Source organism: Dromaius novaehollandiae, chromosome 1 (genome assembly GCF_036370855.1).
Source record: "Dromaius novaehollandiae isolate bDroNov1 chromosome 1, bDroNov1.hap1, whole genome shotgun sequence".
NCBI lineage: Eukaryota > Metazoa > Chordata > Aves > Casuariiformes > Dromaiidae > Dromaius > Dromaius novaehollandiae.
In genome coordinates, this window is record NC_088098.1 from 37,029,635 (window position 1) to 37,051,286 (window position 21,652).

Here is a 21,652-nt window from a genome sequence, read left to right on the forward strand (position 1 = left end):
ACAAATGCCTTAAAAGACTTAATAAAACCAATACCTGTAGTCTTGTCACAGAGAAGAATGGGCGATGACTTGATCACAGTATATGAAACTACTTTATAATGAAAAGACTCAAAGTACTAGAGGCTTTACACAAGTTCAGATGGGTCTCAGAGGTCAAGAATCAAGTACCATAAGAAGTCCTGTATGGCTGAGGCTGAGTTTTTAATCATAGTTTTTCTTCTCTGACTTTGCCCGCATGTTGAGGCAGATGACAATTCTAAATATCCGAAGGTTCTTGAAAAGAATGTAAATACAAGAAAATCAGTGAGTGCCAGCTAGCAAATATACAGTAATATATATGTATATGCATACAGTAATGTACATGTATACAGTATATGGCATGGCCTACAAGCATAAGAAGTATTGCTTCTAGAATAATTCACTATTCAACTGAATTATACACAACTAGGATTTGTTAATTCCTATATTAAAACTATATTTTTTATGATTTTTCCCCCAGTAAAATTATGTACATTGCTAAAATGCAACTACAATGAATCTAATCCATGTGAGTAAGTACTTAACAAAGAAGTGTCAGGGAATAGCTGAAGTCATTAAAAAAGATATAAGAGGTATGATTACATATCTCAGGCTGATTGATATCTGTAAGACCAAAGGACATCTAGTCAGGAGAGAATGGAGTAAAATCTTGACCTGGAGTCCATAGGACTTTTACCATGAGTTAAAATGGTCATGACTTCGCACAGGATCACTGCATGGGCAATGAATAAAGCACCAAACTTGAACAGAGATCTAAAACAAAATGAAATTTCACTCTTTATAATTGTTGGAACTAGATGTAGGTTTTAACATTGAAGACAACTTCCTGTATAAAAGCTTCCTGCTCATCTAAGTGGGTCATTGCTGTTTAATGCATAAACACATCAAACAGCTGAGCATCCTCTGCCCCACCTTCAGCAACAGCACAAGAATGCACACAGCTTAGTCCAGCCTGCTATAGCAAGCTATCAGGAAATAAAGCCGTGTTGCCAAGCACTCCTTCCTTCTTTATCTGATGCTTTGATTCAGTACTGTAAAGAATTCAGTTACTAGCTCCATCCATCATAACTGTGCATTCCCATTCACTGACAACCCCACACCTTTGTGAGCTGAAAAATGACATTGCGTTCTGTGCTGCTTAATCAAAAACCAAAGAAAGCATTCCTTGCTTCAGAAAAAAAAAGGAAGGATGCAGATACCATCAGTAAGATAAGCAGTATATAAAAACAGATTCAGCCAATGTTTTTTTAAAGAATTTAATTTGACAAAGTCCAAATCACGCATATCAAATAGGCACCAGCCATAAAAAACAACTGCTTCCAGCACTGTATGGCTGGAAATGGGAGTCTTGCTCTTTAACTAGGGTAGTCTGGAAGTTTTGGGGTTTTTGGAAACAGTGGAACAGCATAATGTGAGAGGTCCAGATTTCTACTCTAGGGCTGGCCATCAGGCTGGTAGAAGCCCAACAGCATCTGGAAACCTGTCATTATTAAGTGTATGGAGCTGTCTGATTAACCAGAGAATACATTAGCATTAGTCACTTGAGAATGAAATATCCACCAGCTAGTCCTTCCCACAGCAGTATGAACTTCTTCCAAAAAGGTCAGGAGCCATTAGTCACAACCATCTGCTTGGAGAACTTTCAATTTTTTTAAAAATAAGGTTATTTTTGTCAGAAAAGGGGCATTTCTAGTTTTAACCAGTTCATGGGGATTGCTTTTCAGCCTAGAAGGTGACTAACTATGGGGTAGTCTAGTAACCTGTGGGTTTAAAAATAGTTTATAGAAGGACGGCTTCTGGGAATTTTTTACAAAAATGTTTAATCAGATAATCTCATTATTTTAAAAGATCATATGCACAGAAATGAGTTAGAAATTAAATATTTAGATCTGCTGGCATAAAGCTGCTTTATCTTGATTACCTTGAACTTTACTGAAGTACTTAAAAAAATTCCTTTTGTAAATTTTTGCATTATGTACAACAGTACAGATTATTGTTGCTAATTCCCAGCAGAAATATCAGCAATTAGAAACTAAATGCCCCAAAATGCGCTAATTTAAAAAAAAATAACTTTAGCAATTAGGGTTAGTTTTGTTCCCCTTTGTACCAAGCCTTTGGTGCAAGTTTAAGTCCCATTGACACGGGGCCTTATTCACAGACTGATCCCTTTATAGATTTCCCAGGACATTAAAGGTTGCTTAGAGTATTCATTATGTTAATTTACATGATTAAACTGTTAAAAGTAATCTGATAGTAGGATATAGTTCTGTTTTATTCCTTTTAAGTTAAGTCAGAACAATTTAATCACCTCTTTTATGTTTGAACTTTTTTGGTTGATTGCTTAGGCTTTTGAAATGAAGGTGAATTGTTAGGTTTTACTGTGTATTATTGGAGAACAGTGCAGATTAAGTATCTTTACTTCCAAAGCATAAAGTGTGTCTAAGAAATAGTCTGTAGAACTTGAATATATGTAGTTCTTCCATACTGCCCCAGAATTTGCACATTCCCAAAGTAACGGAATTAAAAACATACAGGAAGTCAGCAACTGTCTGACAACAGAAACCCTCAAAATCATTGAAACTCACTGACTGATACCCAGTTATGTGTTAGGAATACCAATGATCTTAAAAGAATTAGTAATGAACATCCAGTGTCCTGCGATCACCATGCACATTCCTATGACAATTAATAAAGTAAAACCTTTTCTTCTGTGACACTGTTTTCAAACATAATGTTTCTGCTGCATTCACTTTCAGTTCTGAACATTGCTTCTTTTGGTCTGTGTATGAAAGACAATCTCCCTTCTGCTGTTTCACTGTGAAAAAAGTTTGAAGTGGAGAGAAATGGATGAAGTTTGAATCCAAAAGTAGATCTCATTTTCCCAAAATTGGAGAAATTCCATTTGGGAAATGATGTTTTGTTTTTGCCTGTTACGCAGGTAGAGGCAGTTGTGATCTTTGGATCTGCTTCTTAAAAAGAAAACATAAATGAAGTAACATGTTGAGCTATGCTGTAAAATCAATAAAAATCATAAAATACAAATATGACTCTCAGAGCAACACTCACTCAACTGCAAGGCACATATCTCTAACTGCTTCATTAAATATATAATTTAAAATATTACTAAATATGTCTGTCATGAAAATATATAGGAAAATGTCATTGTGCCTTTAATAAAATTAGCCTAGAAATCATTTGTGTTTCTGACATGGAATTTTGTCTGTGAATCCTCCATTTTGTATTACCATGACTGATTTTTACATATGAATGTTTTTACTTTCAATCATGGTTATTTAACCAAGTTTCTCTGTGCTAACATTAGAGGAGCAATACAATCCAGTAACTCTGGCACACTAAACTAGCATCATGGCATGCTTCCTTGTCAGGGTCATGGAAATGCCTTATGCTTATCAGTGCTGTGCCTTTGGAGTTTGTGAGAGCCACTACAAAATCTCCAGCCAATGGAACAAAGATGAGAATAGCAGCATTGATGATTTTCACAGGAAGGATACTGGATTGTTACAAATTCAAGGTAATCCTCATCTTTTGCTTTTAAATCTACTTAAAGTCTATGATTTTTCCAGAGAAAGGAGTAGAAATTCGGACACTGAGTTTCATAGGAGCAGCCTGTGATGTTAAGTAAATGCAGTACTCTTTCACACTCAGAAAGAGAGCCTCTCCCTCTCTCTTGCCCAATAATATGTTATTCAAGTGTTACCATACTTAGCAAACTCGTTGTGTCAGGTAAGCCTTTCAAAAGTCTCAGTCACTCTTTTTTCCATCTAAATGCTTACTATAATAATGTGGGAAATGAAATCTTCCCTTTATTTGAGAGGAAGGGAAGCAGTGCTGATATGTTGCAATACATACCATACAATAGCAGACCAGCAAAGATCCAGGTCACCGTTTCTTGCCAGGCTTGGAGGTAGTAGTTCATCCTTGGCTTACATGTGCTATGTACCTGCTTCAGGATGAGTCACAGCACTAGTATGGCTAACTTGGCATCGCTGCCAGTGTTTTTTCCTGACACTTCCTGAGTACCAAAGAGTACATCTGCTCTCCAGGATAAAATATTACTGTATATTTCATCCCCTTCAGCACAAGGACTGTTACATGACCTGTTACTGTAAGTGCACACACACGTTAAACTATCTTGCTGCCTTCTATGCTATCTCCACTTCTGCAAGCCAGTAAGTTTCAGATATCAGGGCTGGCCCCAGCAAGAATGGAGCCGAGAACAGATGGTGAAGTTGTGACATAAAAAAACAAACACAAAAGAACCTGGATTAATTCTTAGTAGGTAATGGAGAGCCTAATTTTCTGAAGGTGATTATTTCAGAGACATGATGGTGCCAACTTTTTAAATGTTCCTGAGTACAGTGATTCAAAACCAAGTGAGTATATGTCTGCTTCTGCTTACAGTTTGGCAGGCAAAGAAAATACAACAGACATATTCTGCAATTTATACGAAAAGAGGTTTTCCTAAAAATTGCAGTACCAAATTTGGTTGTTTTCTCCCCCACAGATGAACGTGACTTTGAAGATTTTCTTCTTGACTTTGAAGAGGATTTGAAAGCTCATCATTCAGTGCAATGTTCACCTTCTCCAGGTAGGGAACTACCAGGCAGTTACAAAACCCAATATACTTTTTCCAGATATTTGAAATGAAGAACAAACTCTGGATCTGGTACTAGGAAGTAACATGATGTTTTGAAATAATTTGGTGAGACCAAATACATTTTACGATAATATAAATTTTGCACTGACGTCCAGAAAACTATTCAGCTATTGAATTCATCTGTGAAAATACTAGAAGTTTTACTCAGTCCTCAGGCAGATTCTCACTCCAGGCCTCTTATCAAAAGTTATTAAAATCTGCTTCTAGCAAGAAAAAGATACAGAACAGAGTCTTTGCTCTCTCATTCCTTGTAAAACTAAACTAATTCCTCAGAACTTCTTCGAGTTATTCTACACTTGAGATCCTTGAGAAACGCACTTTAGTTCAATGGCTAATAAATATCAAACACTACTGTATGGACCGTACACAGGCCATCACAAAGGACTCTCAACACTGCCATTTCCTTTATAGAGTAGAGCATCCCTGGCTTAGCAATATGGAAGGAAGGAAAAAGAAATGCTTCAGTAAAACTGCAAAGCAGCAGGCCATCGATTCCACTAAAAGCTTCCTTTAGAGCAAGGAGAGAAGCATGTCCCTGGAACGTTTCTGCTTGCTTTAGCAGCAGTGGTCATGGACTTTGCTAGCCTAATTCAGCAAACATTTTCCCTAACCATTCCTTCCTTGTGAAACATGAACAAAAAAACCCAAGTGACAACTAGTACTTCAGCATTCATTCCAAGCCAAGATTCTTGTTTGTAACAGCAAATAATAAAACAGAAGTTACATAAACAGCAACAGAAAGACAGGAGGCCAAAGAATTTGGATAAATATGGCCATCTCATATTCTCGTATGGCCTAAATATAACTACTGAGTTCACAGAAACATCATTGTCTTCAAAGTAAGTTATCACCAAACACAAGAGGAAAGTTTGCTTCCATGCTGATCTTTCAAATGGTATCTTAGAAAAACTTGCAAACTAACACATAGATGCTTCTTTCCACTTGATGATGGCTGTAGCCTTATGGAGTACATCTGAGCTGAAAGGGTTGTGTCTTTATGGAGAAGCACAGATCACTGTGGAGGACTTACTTTGAGAGTGCAGAGTCATCTAGTACAGAGAAAAATAACGCTTCTCAGACTTTGGAGTATTCAACTTCAATTACACAGCATATACACACCTCAAATCTATGACAATGTACAGCGGGCTTCAGTCATGTCTTGACTTTACAGGAAGAAGGACTAGCTCTAACCACAGATCACCAGAAGCACCTCCAAAAAGGCAACACTTCCAAATGCAAAGAAAGCCTCAACTTCCCATAACTCTGACCCCTTTTTCAGGCTGCCTAGATGATGAAACCAATCAACTATATAGATCTTCTCCTGTCATGACCTACCTCATAGACACCATCACAAGAGAGTACAAAAATGACAATCCAATTTTATTTGCTGCCTGGCTTCAAACTACCTTCCCAATTTGTCTTCACACCTTCAATGTCAGCTCCTCAGAAATGAGGGTGGTCAGCAGGGAAAATGATTTTACTTAATATTTTCTGATCTCTAAAGGCCCAAAGGGCCCATCTTGGATTCCAAAAACTCAAAGCATCCAACCGCCAGCTGAAATTACATTCACCTCCATATTCCTTTTCCTAAACTTGGTGAAATAGTTGGCATTTCAACTTTCATGATATGTATTTCAGCAGGAAATACTGTGTATTTCCAAGCCTATCCCACAGGGGATATATAGATTTATAGAAAGTCAAAAACGCATCCAGAATATGGCTATAAACAACTGTCTTTTCTTTGCTCAGAGACTATTCCAAATACTTAGAGCACACTTTAAGAGCAATCTAACCGTACAAGTGGCTGGTAAAGGGGAATTCTCTCATCAATTCTCAGGTGCCATCCCTGGCACCTAGAAAAGGAACTTCTGCAAATTACCCCAAACCTTACCTCAGCTTGCAGTCTCAAATTCACTGGATTCCCCAAAAGCCACAGCTTTCTAACAGCAAAATAGATTCAAGAACAAACTCAGCATTCTCCAACTATCATTCTGCTACTGATAAGACTTGTGTTACCTTGCTTGAAATGCTAGCTAGGTGCACATTCAGGACAACCATCCACTTTACAATTTTGGTTTAAAATAAGTTTGGCTACCAGTGGAAAAAAAATCATACACACCAATAAGCCATCTCTTCTCCCCTTTAGCTGCTACAGCCTTGAAAGAATAGAACTGTTCCCAGGGACTCCCTTTCACTTCTTTCGCACTATGCAGACAGCAGTGTCATGTTCTTCATTACTAGAATGATGATTCCAGGCATGATATTGTAGTCTCAACAGAATGCAGATGGGCTTTAACATTGTGGCAGTTGCAAAGATTCCTGTAAAGCATATTCTAGATAAGTCAGTACTAACAATGATGAAGAGCTGCATATTTTGCCTTAGCAGACGAAGCTGAGCCAAATCTTCCTGTTACAATTCAAGGAAGCAGTCATTCTGGGGAAACGGTTACTGTGGAACTGCTGTATCAGACAGTCTACCAAACAATAGATTTCACTCTCTGCAGTGCACTTATCTTGCCTACAGTATAGTCTGATAGTCAGCTTAAGCAGAAAGCTGTATTTTGTAAATGAAAGATTTAAGTACTCTGTCCATAAAGATATTTTCTCTGACTAGATAGTCCCAAACAGGACTGTTGGCAACCAAACTAAAAACGTGTCAAATCTTTCATTCAAAAAAAAGATCTGAAATTCTTCCACTTCATAAGTTGGATGGATACCCACACAGATGGATTTTTACCCAATCCATTTGTTGTAAACAACAGAAAAGGTCTATAGGGAAAATCAGCAAAACAAAGTCTACTCTATTCTATTCTATGCTATTCCTGATGTCATAGAGGATTTTACATTTTGAGAAAGGGTAGTGCAATGCTGGAACAATTTACCTAGAGAGGCTGTAGAATGTCCATCTGTGAAGTTTTCAAGACACAGCTACACAGAGCTTTGGCTGACCTGATCTAGTATCAGTGATAGTCCTGTTGTGAGGTGGGAAATTACAGTAGATGACTGCCAGATATCCCTTACAACCACATCTCTATGGTCTATGAAATGGTGATAACCCAGCATCTGAGTCACCTTCTAGAGTCAAAGTATAGGGCAACCCACCCTTAATTTTCATCAGGGAACATCTATTTGCATTCTTAACCTGCTATCCCTTTCTGAATAACCAAATGGTATCAAATCATAGAATAATAGAAAAGTCTAGGTTGGAAGGGAGTTCTGGAAATCATCTGGTCCAACTTTATGCTTAAAGCAAAGCCTTAAGTTAGGTTATCCAGGGCCCTGTCAAGCCAAGTCTTGAATATTTCCAGCAAGGGAGATTCCACCAGCTCTCTGGGCAACCTATTCCAGTAGTTACTTGTTGTCACAGTGAAGAATTCTTTTCTTATATCCAGAGAGAATTTCACCTGAAATAACTTGGGCCTCTCCCTCTGTCACCATGCATCCATCAGAAAAGAGTAACTCCATCTTCTTTTTAACTACTTTTTGGGTAGTGAAGACTGTGATCAGATTCCCCCACATGCCTCTTCTTCTGTAGGCTGGACAAACCTGAATCACCGAATGCATGACGTTGGAAGGGACCTCTGAAGACTGTCTAGTCCAATTACCCTCCTCAAAACAGGGTCAGCCAAAGCAAGTTGCTCAGGGCAATGTCCAGACAGTTTTTGAATATCTCCAAGGAGGGAGACTCTACAACTTCTCTGAGCAACCAGTGTTTGACCATCTTATGTTTAAAGTGTATTTCCTGTATTCCACTTTGTGCCCATTGCCTCTTGTCCTTTTATTGGCACCACTGAGAAGAGTTTGGCACTGTCTTCTTTTTTACCTCATATGAGGCATGTATACATACTGATAAGATGCCTCCTCAGCTTTCTCTTCTTCGGGATAAACAATGCCAGCTCTCTCAGGCTCTCCTCATATGACAAAAGCTCCAATCTCTTAATCATTTTTGTGGCCTTTTGACATTATGTCCATGTCTTTCTTGGACTGGAGAGGGAAGGACTGGACACAGCACCAGATGTGCAGAGGGGAAGAATGACTTCCCTCAACCTGCTGGCACCACTTTTCCTAATCTTCCAATGCTCTTCCACTCCAATTCCTTCAGCCTTTCAGCTCATAATTTAAGTAAGTTCTCCAGTCCTAATCATCTTGGTGGCCCTCCACTGGACCCTCTCCAATTCTTCAATGTGTCTACATCTTTGGAGAATACTATATCATTAACATTTTTCAAGAACCCTGGTTTCCTAATCTAAGCTGAAACCTCTCAGATCTCATTAAATCCCAATCCAAACTAGTAGCACCGTGATCCATGATGCATTCACCTGTCAACATAGGATATTTAGTAGCCTTCACTTCAGTGGGAAAGATGGACATGGTCTATTTGATGGCAGGCTTAATGATGGCACACAGATGCTATCTGAGCAACATGTCTCTAAGGATACATTCCAAATTCTTGCCAGAAAGAATTACAACAAGATTACAAGATCCATCCCAAATTCTTTCAGAATTAATTTATTAAAGATTCATCTTCACATATTCCTCTCAATATTGCATGCAGCTAAGGATTAAAGCATCTTCTTCCCCACACCTTAGATTTCAAAAAATAGGCCTGGCCTTTTTCTTGCCAAGTTCAAAGCCATTTGAATCACCTCCTAGAATCTTGATGGATGAAACAGAAGAAGAGCAAAGCAGTCTTCAGACAGGACACTGCAAAGGAGTCTTGGACTGTGTAATGGCATGTTGTAAAGTAGCCAAAGTGCACCTGCCCGTATCCATTACATCACACTTCGCTGGGACTCATCAAACCTGTCCCAGCTCCGTGACAAATGTCTTTCAGTTTTTTTTCACATATTTACAAACATCACAGCATTTCTTGAACCTACAGACTGGACATTTCATTCAGTAAATAAGTTTTCCAATCACTGTTCTCTTCAGACTAAAGTTTTGCCTCCAGCTAATAAATTAACAATAGCAAAATATGTATCTAGCAACTATTGCAAGAGAGAGATCTTCAGGATTTTCCAATAACCTTCCCATTTCCCCACAGTGGTGTTTTGCACATCTGTAAGACCATAGCTGAGATAAAAGGGAGGTACAGCCATCCTGTCCTGCCCTGAGGAATTCCTGGTCACATTCACACTGCACTTTCACTGCTGGGCAAAAAAAGAAAATACAGCCTATTCAAGCTGAGGGACAGAGACTCATGTACACCAATAATGAAACATGCATATGAGCAGTGCATTATCAAGATCCCTGGTGACTCCAAAGTTGGTCACTTTTGATTTTGGAGCTTGGCTCAGGAAGAAAAACTTCCTGAACTTTTGGACTGGAATTCACTGGCTGTGGTGGAAACCAACAAGAGGCATGAAAGTTAGGGTCTTAAACAGCATAAAATTAATTTTTAATCTTACATGTGTTTCCTTTGCCCTTTTTTTTGTCATTTCAGGTCCCTTCAAACCATGTGACCATCTGTTTGGTAGCTGGCTGATCAGAATTGGAGTGTGGACCATAGTGGGTTTGGCCTTTATTTGCAATGCACTGGTGACTGCTACAGTCTTCAGATCTCTGCTGTATATTTCCTCCATAAGACTTCTAATTGGTTTAATATCCATTGTAAATGCCTTGATGGGTCTGGCCAGTGGAGTATTAGCCAGTGTGGATGCATCAACTTTTGGTAGCTTTGCTCAGTATGGAGCATGGTGGGAAAGTGGAATTGGTTGCCAAATAACTGGCCTTCTGTCCATTTTTGCTTCAGAGGTTTCCATTTTCCTCCTTACCCTTGCCACACTTGAACGTGCATTCTCTGTAAAGCATGCTACAAAGTTTGAAACAAAATCCTCTACTGCTATTTTAAAAATAGCCATTTTTTTTTGCTTTATGTTGGCACTAATCATTGCAGTGATACCACTCCTCAATGGAAGTGAGTATGGGATTTCTCCACTTTGTTTACCATTACCATTTGGAGAACCCACTGCTATGGGCTACATGGTAGCACTGGTATTGCTGAACTCCCTTTGTTTTCTGGTAATGACTGTTGCTTATACAAAGCTCTACTGTAGTTTAGAAAAGGGAGAACTAGACAACGTTTGGGATTGCTCTATGGTCAAACATATAGCCTTGCTACTTTTTACTAACTGCATTCTTTATTGCCCTGTGGCCTTCTTATCTTTCTCCTCCTTACTAAACCTCACTTTTATCAGCCCAGAAGTGATTAAATCAATACTGCTAGTGATTGTTCCACTGCCTGCATGCCTAAACCCACTCCTTTATATACTTTTCAATCCACACTTTAAGGAGGACCTCGGAAGTCTACGAAAGCAAACTTTGTTATGGAAGAGATCAAAACACACTAGTCTGATCTCTGTGAATTCAGAAGACATAGAAAAACAATCCTGTGACTCAACACAAGCACTGGTAACCTTCACAAGTGCTAGCATATCGTATGACATGCCTACCAGCGATTCACTAATGCCATCATCTTATCAAATGACAGAAAGCTGTAATCTTTCATCAGTAGCATTTGTTCCATGCCGCTAGTTTCAGTGGCAATGAAGAAAGTATCTATGTTTACAAAAATTTTAATCCCAAAAGTAAATATGGGTGCGTGTATACAGGCTAGAGAATGGCTCTGAGCTATTGTTACATGTATCAGAAAAATGGACCATCACAAAACTTGCAGCAGGCTGAAAATCCAATACATGAGCCTTCTCAACCTGTTTAGGAAATGCTGGGATGAAAAGAGAAACTGAGTTGCCACCGTTCATGCAGTTGTATCAACTGTTCACTTTTAAAGTGGCACTACTCAGAAAAGGCATCTGTTGGTCAAGAGCAAAAATACCATGTTAAACTGCTAAGTTTTTTCTTCAAAGCATTACCTGGTAGAGTTTGTGTTTTGGGTTTGTTTTTTTTTTTTTTTTTTTCCTGTTTATTATCATTTGATCTTAATACTTTTTCAGTTCCATGATTGTTTTTAGAAGTGTCTGTGTATGGCCCTGATTCAGCAAGGTATTTAAGTGGAAGAGAAGTCCTAAAGGTTTCTGGAAAACAGACAGTGATGAAGCTCCATGTTTTATTGATAATGCTCTTAATTTAAAGATTTAGTTGCTTTTGGGTTTGTTTTGTAGTAGTCGTCTGACTTGACAAAGCGTTTTTTAACTGTCAGCTAAAACAATACAAAATTAACATGGCAGGAAAGAAGTTAGAAATCCTGCCAAGTGACTAAAATGTAATTGTAAATGGCAAGCACTGTCACACGGACACTTTTCTAGTGAGGTGCTGCACAGTTTAGTCATGACTTAGCATTATTTCCAGAATTACTGCTGATAAAATTGGCAGATGACTCTTAGAATTCAAGAGTGGAAAACACTACATAGAAAATCATCAGTACAGAAAGAGTGTGCCGAATGCAAATAAATGACACCAAAGGTACTTGTTTAGAAACATTAATTTAAGTCATTTGTCTAGGAACAAAAATTGTAATCCTACTATTGGTGTGATCTCTATCCTGTAAAGCAATGATTCTGAAAAGCCTCTAGTTTGTGGTTGCTAGTCAACTGAAGAGTTATCCAGAAGGATACAATGCTCTCTAATTATAGACCGTGGAATATCAAGTAGGAGTTAAGAGGTTGTATGATCTGTGTCCTTACCACTGATGCAAGCACTACTAGAATATTTCATACAGTGCTGACATCCACATGCTGTGAAGAACACTGGAAAATTGAAAAGGATTTAAATAGCATAAATTTAAAAAGCAGGTTATCAAAGAAGTGATTTGATTACCATTTATTAGTAGCTACTAATAAGGTACTGAGTTCAAGTGCAGAGGTCAAGAGGAGAAGTAAGGAGGAATCTAGTAAGGTCTACTGGAAGCTGTCATTAGGGATATACGGAATAGAAATATAGGTATAAATTGTTGACAGGGATGACAGTTACTGACTGGGACTACCAAGGTTTAGGGTGAACTGTCTGTTACCAAAAATACGTAAATTCCCGTTGGATATATTCTCAAAAAGAGGTATTGGGGGAGCTGTTGGAAATCAGGGAAGTTTCATGGCTTCAGATTAGATTAGATTAGATTAACACAGAGTTCCCCTCTGGCTTTAAATTGTTAATATGTTGCCAAATCAAGGCATATACATTTACATATGTCAGAAGCATCCCAATTACAGCCTACTGTCAAAATATTTCAGACAACAGTGCCACCTTTACTTCCCTAGATTAGTCTTTGACCTTGACCAAGCCACCTGCGGAAATTCCAATATTCTTTTCTCAAAGTTGGCACATTTTCAGACCATTCAAGACACAGAAGTGCACAAATTTAGAGATTTTTTTGTTGTTGTTGTTAAGACTAGTTCTCTGAGCAATAACATTTAATATCCCAGTACTTATTTCTCAGTTAATGGCCACTCAATTTCCAGGTGCCCAAGCAATTTTTGAACATTACCAAGGTTAGGCTAGCCCAATAATTAAGATGATCTCTGTTGTTCATCTGTTATTATATATGTAACTTTCTGGCACTCAGAAGGTGGATTTTCACAATGAAAAACCTCTTGCCAATGATGGATATGCCTTGATTTTCTTCTCCACTCACACTGGCATATTTTTAGTTTTACATTTACAGATGGCATCAGTTGACTTTGGCTGACATATTCATCCTTCAGGAAAAAAAATGAACAAATGCAGAAATTATGTATGATAAAGTCGGCTGTATACTTATCTCAATCCTTTATCTCCTGTGGTTTTTGAAGCAGTGCAGCATACAGCTGGAGAATGATGCCTGAAACCACTTTGGATTAAACAGAGGATCAGTCAACCATTGCACAATACCTATTACCATGTTTACTTAGCTTTATTTTAACTGGGATCCATCTGTGCTACACTGCTTAATGTCAGTGAAATTCCTTTCAGCTCACTATATTTAAGAAGTTCATAAAGTGATTTGAGAAGCAAAATAATGTTATATTTCTAAAGACTAGTTTGAGAAAGCTTCTTTTATCAGAACTTTTTTAGCTTGCAGAAAGTCCTAAAGGCTTTGTGTCTTATTTTTATAAGCATGTTTGAAATATTTTGATCAGATATTTTAAACTTGAAATTGTTAAAATTCATTTAATAGATTTTTAAAGTAAAATGTGTAAATATAGAACTGTATTTATTATTAAAGTGAAATGCAGCCACAGTAAAGGACATGAGATTAAGGCCTGTACAGTTTCATATCGATATTTGCTATATTTTCTCCTCATATATATTACTAAATTCATTATCTGTAAATAATATATGTAAATGTGTAGTGATTGTAAATAGATGACATACTTCTTTTCCATCAGTGTTCCAAACGTATGTAATTTGTAATAAAATGTGACTACACAGCAGAAAGCATTTAATCAGGGTGTAACACCTCATAAATGTGCATGCATCCTCAATTCATCATTCCTAAGTTTTTCTAATACTTACACTAACTTCCCCAGATGTCTAAAATTCTTGGCAAAGTTTAAATTATGGGTTGTGTGCTCTCATTAGCTGTCCTGGGGAGCAAAAACATGAAGAATAGTGTTTCATTTTAACACAGACTAAGTCTTTTTCTGAAGACTTCGCTCACTGACCCTTATCAACAGATTCTGCTTCCCACACACATGCTATTGATATTTCAGTAACAACCTCTGAGGGCTGCACAATTGGCATGTGAAACCCTCTCACCTCAGACCCTCTGACAAGGACATGCATCCAGTCACACGATAAATGCTCATAAGTTACCTGGCAGGTCTTATATTATACTGAACCACATAAGAGATGAGGGTCTGCTGCACTAGACTGCTGCTGTGGCTATGTGAGAGACAGCAAATTCTCCCAGATGCTTCGTTTTCTCTCTAGTGCCCTACATGGCAGACAAAGCTGGTCAGGGGATTAGCAACCAGCTGGCAAAGTTCATCTGCCATGTAGCTGAGATGCAGCAGTATTGCATATCAAATACATGGGATTCACATGCTGTGGGCGAGGGAAAGGTGGTGCCCAAAGAATGGGACTTGGCAAGAGTCAGGCAGCTCAGATAGTTCTTCACTGCCTGTCTTTATTCAACTAAGCTGTAACTTCTAGTGCAATCAAGTCATCATCTAGGCATCAAAGAAAGGCTAGACAGTGGATGCATTCTTCTTGGGAGGGACTGTAGGACAGAACGGTTTTAAGTGCTTTGTTTTTCAGAGATCATGATTTTAATGTCATTTCTGTGAAGTATCTAAAAGAAAGTAAAATACCAGTAAATACAAACTCTGAAAAAGCAAATAATCATTTAGGCAGTCAATCTGCATAGAAAGTAACAAACTACAAAGATCAAAAATAAATTAAAACAATCCCATATGTAAATCAATTTTAGCAGGGGTATGCAGGTCCTAAGCAAAAATGAGAAGGGAAAGCAAAGCTGGAGTTGACTCAAACAGTTCAATCAGACAGGCAAGTGGAAAAGTAGTAGTTTTGGGGTCGAGTCTCAACAGCCATATTAGGTGGGAGAGAATCAGCAGTGAATGGGGATAAGAAAGGCATTATTTGTAGGAAAAAGAGTTGGAGGCGTGGCAAAGACAGTATAAGACAATGCATGAGCCAAGGAAGAGCAAGGCCTTCAAGAGGCAGGAGAGAAATAGGAGCAGAGTTTTATGGGATCTGAAGCATAGTAGGGGAGTTTTGTGAGGGATAGCTCAGATTTCATACAAAAGGACGGAAAGTGTGATGGCTAACAAGATAAAAATGGTAAGAAAACAGGCAATGAAGAGGTTTTCACCTACACCTGCTTCATCTTGACAGTGTGAGACCTGGGGGGTGACGATGGAGAAAAAGGAAGTTGCATGATTTGAGGAAGGACATACAGAAAGGAAAGAGAGTAACTAGAAAGGAAGAACGGCCTGGTTAATGAAAACCTGAATGCAGAGGGGAAAGTCAGACATCACAGTTAAATGTCTCAGCATATGGCAGAAAGATTTTTATTAACTTATTTACCATATAGTGGTAGGGCCTAAGTTCAGAACTTCGATGTTGGGGGCAGTATAAAAAGTACAGGTGATTTCTGCCCTAAAGTGCTCACACTTCACAAGCAAAGTCTAATCATCACTAACAGCTGAAGGAGAATTTGCAGCAGTCTTATGTGAGGCATCATTTAGGTGTAGCATCACCTAGAGAGCCACCTGTTCGCTACTCTGGCACACTGGATAAAATACAAAGTTTTATTTGGCAATCAGAAGAGTCCTCAGGCAAGCTGCAGATAGGAGACTGGCTAAGGAAAGAGAACTAGTCAGCAGAGATAAAAGTGAAAGCCATAAAGAAGATGAGATCACCTGTAAAAAAAATGGAAGAGGACAATGGCTGAGCCTTAGAAGACTTTAGTGGATGAGGAGCACTAAGAGTGATGCTGCAGGAGAAACACTACCAGCTGGGCCTGCAGCTTCAGTCCTTGTTCTCACAATGGGTGGGATACATCCCTGGGTAATCTCTTGGAGTTACTTCATCTTGAATTGAGACCAACCACTTTCACAGTCCTTGCTGCTGCTCCCTTTTTGCATTCTGACTTAGTGGCCTACCTGTATAAGTCAGCAAGAAAGCTGCTGCCACATAAATTATCAAACTATTTCCTATTCACAGTCTCTGTAATAGGAATTTCTGATTTACAATATTGGGCACCAGTTATTTCCTCAAATTGTTACGGGAAATGCTGAAATAATAATGTCACAATCAGACGTTTCTCTATCATCAGTTTAGGCTGCTGTATGAAAGTTAAGGCACTGCTGAAAACCTCATTACTCAATCGCTTAAGGGAAAGCTCAAATAGTTAAAAGGTTTGCAGCAAAATTAACCATCTTCCTACAGGAAAACACTGAAAGTCAAGAAAATGGAGACAAAAGAGTAAGAACGTAAGTATGGGAAGGCTAACAAAAAAGAACAAAATTAAGATGACAGCAGCAACAACAGCAACAGCATTAGAAAAATCCCTTCCAGATCCATGAGGTTTAATAATTGTGCAGATCCTCAGCTGCTACAAGAGAACATAGCTCTCACTCCAGTAGAGCTACACTTCTTCCAGGAACAAATAATGGATCAACAACTCCACCAACAGCAATCACCATCTCATGTTCATTTTCAAAACACGTACCAACTATAATTATTATAGGGACAAATTTATCATTCTCCAACAGTGTTACTGTAAAAAAATAGTTTGGGTATTATTGTTTATTATCCAAACTAGGCTTAAGAAATCAATTCAGCTCTTATCTGTTTTTGCTAGAACAGAAGCCCAGCTATACAAGATTTAAAATTTTAAAGGAGAATGCAAATTTGCCAATGCTAATAAATAAAGTACAAGAACTTCCATGTATTTATACCCAGCACTTACAACCATGCTAAAGAGAAAAGGCAATATGAGCTTTAAGAACATCTTGTTCACATAATGAGAATCACAGACTTCTGCTTCAGTGACTCTGGAGACATAGGAAATACGAGTACCTTCCCTTTATAAAACAATTTGTTGTGGCATTGTCAAAATTATCTAAGGATCCAATCTCAGTCATAGGAAAAAAACAAACATTAAGAATATTCCTCTTGAGAGCTGGCCTGCAGCCAGGATTTCTAAAAAAAAATCAGTCACAGACAAAGAGTCCACTCAAAATCCCCATTTAATCTTTTCACAGGTGGCAACACTTTCCACTTGTCAAGCGAAAAATATGCCTTCATTAACAAGGGAAAAAACTGTTCATCTGTGAAACTAAAGACTTCCACTAAGTATTATGTGTACATGTACCAAGAATCTTCTCCAACTGGCTTTAAGAGTCTCAGGACTCCAAAATAATTAATAATTGAAGGAAGTTTCAAACATCTCCTTTTTCATCTGGAGTCATTCTTGATATGTAATCATTGTTTTGACAGATGTCTGCAGTTATTAATTTGGTTCCATGCACAGCAAGAGCTTCTCAAGACTATCTACAGATTTCCCTGCAGTTATCAGCATTTCCAGTTTATGAACTGACCTTTTGCTTGAGGAAGGAGCTCTCCTGGCCTTCTAAGAAAACAAAAAAAAAAAGTAACTAGGGAGATTGTTCTACTAGAAACAGAGGTTTCACCTCCTGTAGCAAGTAGCATGACCTCCTGTGAAATCCTCCTAGGCCTCTTTTCTGGTTCACTATGAAAATGAACTCCAGAAAGTCTTGGGCAGTCAGGGAATGAAATCAAGGATATGAAGTCAGTCTGAAGTCTGCAACATTAACAGGTGTCTTAGTACTTCTCTCCTTCAGCATAGTCATAAGTCAGAAAACAAAAAAAGGAGCCGGGATCACTGTTCCAGAGAAGTCAGTAAAAGAGACTGATGAGAACATGTCTAAACCATGGCAAACAAGCCAAGTGAAGATCCAGCCATCAGCCATCCATGACCTGCCAATTGTCTGCAATTCAAGACCTTTTCCTGCAGCAAGTCTTCTCTAGACTTCATTGGTTCACCTTAGTTCATGCAACAGAAAAATCATTCCCTGAGTTAAGTAAATGCTCTACTGTGAACAAGAAGGATGTAAAGTTTTGCTGTATTTGATGTGTACTTGTCCCGGTATACATATATATATAGGTCAGTCCTGCATATTGTTACATTTGTCCTTATTCTTTGTTGTAGGTTTGGGCAATTGGCAATATTATGGAGTTCATGAGATTTCAGCATATTCCTAAATACTAAGTTGTAACTACATACAGATTTTATACACAGATTTCTCTGAGCTAACTATTCCTCAAGGAAACTGGCTATTGCTTACCACCAAGGTGGCCACAGATCCATGTATTTTCTCCCTTGTTTAATGATGACATGGTATATTTGATGCTTGTCATATTCAGTATGACAAGGCAGCAAGGTGCAAGGCCCATTTGTAGAACCAAATGAGACAGAAAGCCATTTCCCCAAAATTGGTTTTATATACTTATCTGAAATTTCACCTACAGCTGGTTGGGAAAGTGTAGGAAGCTGGAAGAGAACAATAAAATATTAATTTTTCCACTGGATTTGTCTTTAGTTTGTAAAAAAAAAAATAATAATAATAATAATAATACCAGCACAAATCCATCTCCAGATTGCTGAATACAGAGATGCCTGAGACGCTCCAGCTGCCAGAATGGTCATAACTTCTGTTCATGCCTCAAGATCTAAAATCCATCATGCTAGGTCATATCCCAAAATACAAAACAATACAGCAAATCAAATTTTGCAAGTTCTATCCTTCAAGAAAGTATCTCGGTTCAGGACTTTCAGGAACAATCTTTAATCCTGCAGTCTTCATACTGGCCCAATTTGTTGACTTAAGGTTTAAAATGGCAAAAATAGGACTATGTTCATCAGAGTCAATTTAACGTAGTCCATTTAACTAAAGTATGAATTTTTTTTATTCATAATTCATACTTTTTAAAGTATGAATTTTCCCCATCTTAGGCAGGCTTTAGGCACTTCTTTTAAAGTACAATCTAACTCCAGAGACAACTAAAGTTAACCAAGTCTTCCTGTTTAGAAAATAGGATCCCCAGGTGCCTATGCAGAAACACCTGTGTATATTTTAAAATGTCCTAATACGGGAAAATAGCCTGACTGCATAAACCCAGTGAGGAGGGGACATTGTTAGAGAATAAGGATACTTTCCAGGCACTGTCCCATTCATTTACAACACACACATGTGAAATGTTATCTCCTTGAGCGCATCAATGGACAATTCCTCTGCTCGCAATTCTAGGCCTCCTTCCAGTCACAACCTCACCTAAAAGTTGTTGCCTTCCTCTACAGCTTGTACAGCAGCTACTTCTCTGGATGACCCTGGTACTTCCTCCTTGCAATCTCCAACTGCTTCTCTTTCCCACTCCCTCACCTGCTCTTCCTGCTAAATAATACTCAGCATGTGCCTCTGGCCTATTTAGTTTAGTTTTCAGGCTGGCTTTGCTCATGTGGGGGCAGGCACTCTTGTTTACATTTATCCAGGTGAAGGAGACTCTATTACTTGTCAGCTTGAAGAAGTTTTCCTCTAATCTACAGAATAATAATATGAATTATTACAGCAGTTGATGGTATAGATTGTAAATGATTCAGCCATGGTGTCCTGCACCCACGGAAATACTACTGTCATCAAGTCAGAACCTGCTGACACAGAGGCATTTACAGCAATCGCTGTCACTCATTGCCACTAATATAAAACAACTGTGGCCACAGGCCAGTCAATTCAATTTTTTCCCACTTACATTTGTGGGTAGGTTTGTGTTGCGATCTGCAAAACCAGCCTAAAAGCATTTCAGGTAGCTGTGTTCTACAAGGAGATGAAGACCTTTTGGTTCCAATATTCATTTTAAGAACTTGAATTCTGCCAATGCCTGGTGTGACAACTGCTTAACTAGGTCTCTCCCTGCCAATTTTCTGTAACAACACTTCAGAGTGGAGGTGGAAGATTTTCTTCTTAGTTTCCCTAACACTTCTATTTTTTTCTGTTTATCAGCAAGAAAAGAGATCCATTCAGAATTACATTACATCCCTTACTCAGTAGATTTCCTATAAAAAGGACCATCTTCTAATAAGCTATGCAAAGTCATTGCAAATAGTCTACCCAAAATACGAAAATATGAAGGCGCTTCACTCACACAACAAGATCATGAACACTTGCTTTCACTTTTGAATGGTTTAACTCTAAGCTAAGGAAAGGAATCAGGGTCTGGCTAAGAATTTCCTGCTGTTTTTTGAAAATGTAGGTGTGGCCCAACAAAGATTTTTTGCAGAAAAGGGCCAGTTTCCACACATCACTCAATTAAAAGAAATATATACTCAAAGCACTGTGTTCCAAAATTTTTGAAAAATCAAAAGCTGCTTTTTTTCTACTCAGAATGTTTCAGTTCAAAAAGTAAATAATGATTTTTTAAAAAATAAAGTGAAAACTTTCTAGTGACATGATTTATTCTAGTTCTTTGGAAAATAGGGTTTGTAATGCATTCAAACCACTGATTGTTTTATGCAACAGTACATGAATATTGCCTGGAGCAGGGGGACCAAGGGCTCCTTCTTCCCAGGTGAAACCCAGTCGAGCAGATCACCCCATACCGTGGCCGGGCAGCTGAGGCACTGCCGTCCTGGGGGGACCCGGCAGGCTCAGCCCTCCCTGAGGCCAGCCCCTGAGCTCCCAGAGAAAGTCACCCAGGCCGCCAGGATCAGCCAAAACGCTGCTGGCTGTGGTGCTGCCACCTCAGATGGGAAGTGAAGGTGGTTTGGGGAGGCAGAGAAGATGACAGGGGGTTTCCTGGACACAAAAGCCCTGGCTCGACCCTGCACACAGCACTAGGCAAGAGCATGTCTCCCAGCAAAGGGTGCGGAAGATGTCACTGAGGCACTGGAGGAAAAAGAAAGAAAAGGGAGAAGGTAGAAGAACTGCAAAAGACAAAGAGGAGTCATTTACAGAAAACATTCACGGTACTTGCTCAGGCTCAGCCAAATAGCTGCGAGGAACAGGAGGCACAAGCCCATTTCTACCTGTAAGCACGCCCACAGGGCTGTGGGGGCAAGGGCTGGACTCCCTCGCAAGCCCTGCCCCAGGCAGAGGCCTCCTGCCCAGGGCCTTGGGTGCAGCTGGAAGGTATGTGTGGACCAGGCACCTGAGAGGATATCCGGCTGCTGTGAGTAACCTCTCGACATGAGGTTGAAGGCACAAATATTTTGCAACAATCTCACAGTTTGCAAAGAAGTAAACATCAGATGAAAAATGAATCCCTTGAGAAAAACAAACTGTGGACCAAGCCCTCTCTGACAGAGGACTATGTAGCTACACATGTAACCATACTGGCCAGAGCTAACAGAGACAGCTAAAAACCTCTTTGGCTTCCTCCTTCCCCTCTTCACCTTCTTCTAAATCCATAACTGAATTCAACTATGAAAAATATTGTAAAGAATTCACGTATTTTTGATTA

At 38.8% G+C, this 21,652-nt stretch overlaps 1 protein-coding gene across 1 annotated transcript in view; it reads left to right on the forward strand.

Moving 5' to 3' along the window:
- Positions 1-20,640, forward strand: part of LGR5 (leucine rich repeat containing G protein-coupled receptor 5) — a 102,433-nt gene extending 81,793 nt beyond the window's left edge. The window contains exons 16-18 of the mRNA XM_026100352.2: positions 3,426-3,571; positions 4,565-4,648; positions 10,161-20,640. Coding sequence (XP_025956137.2) covers positions 3,426-3,571; positions 4,565-4,648; positions 10,161-11,251 — 1,321 coding nt within the window. The 3' untranslated portion in view covers positions 11,252-20,640. The remainder of the gene's footprint in view (positions 1-3,425; positions 3,572-4,564; positions 4,649-10,160) is intronic.
- Positions 20,641-21,652: the final 1,012 nt, after the last annotated feature.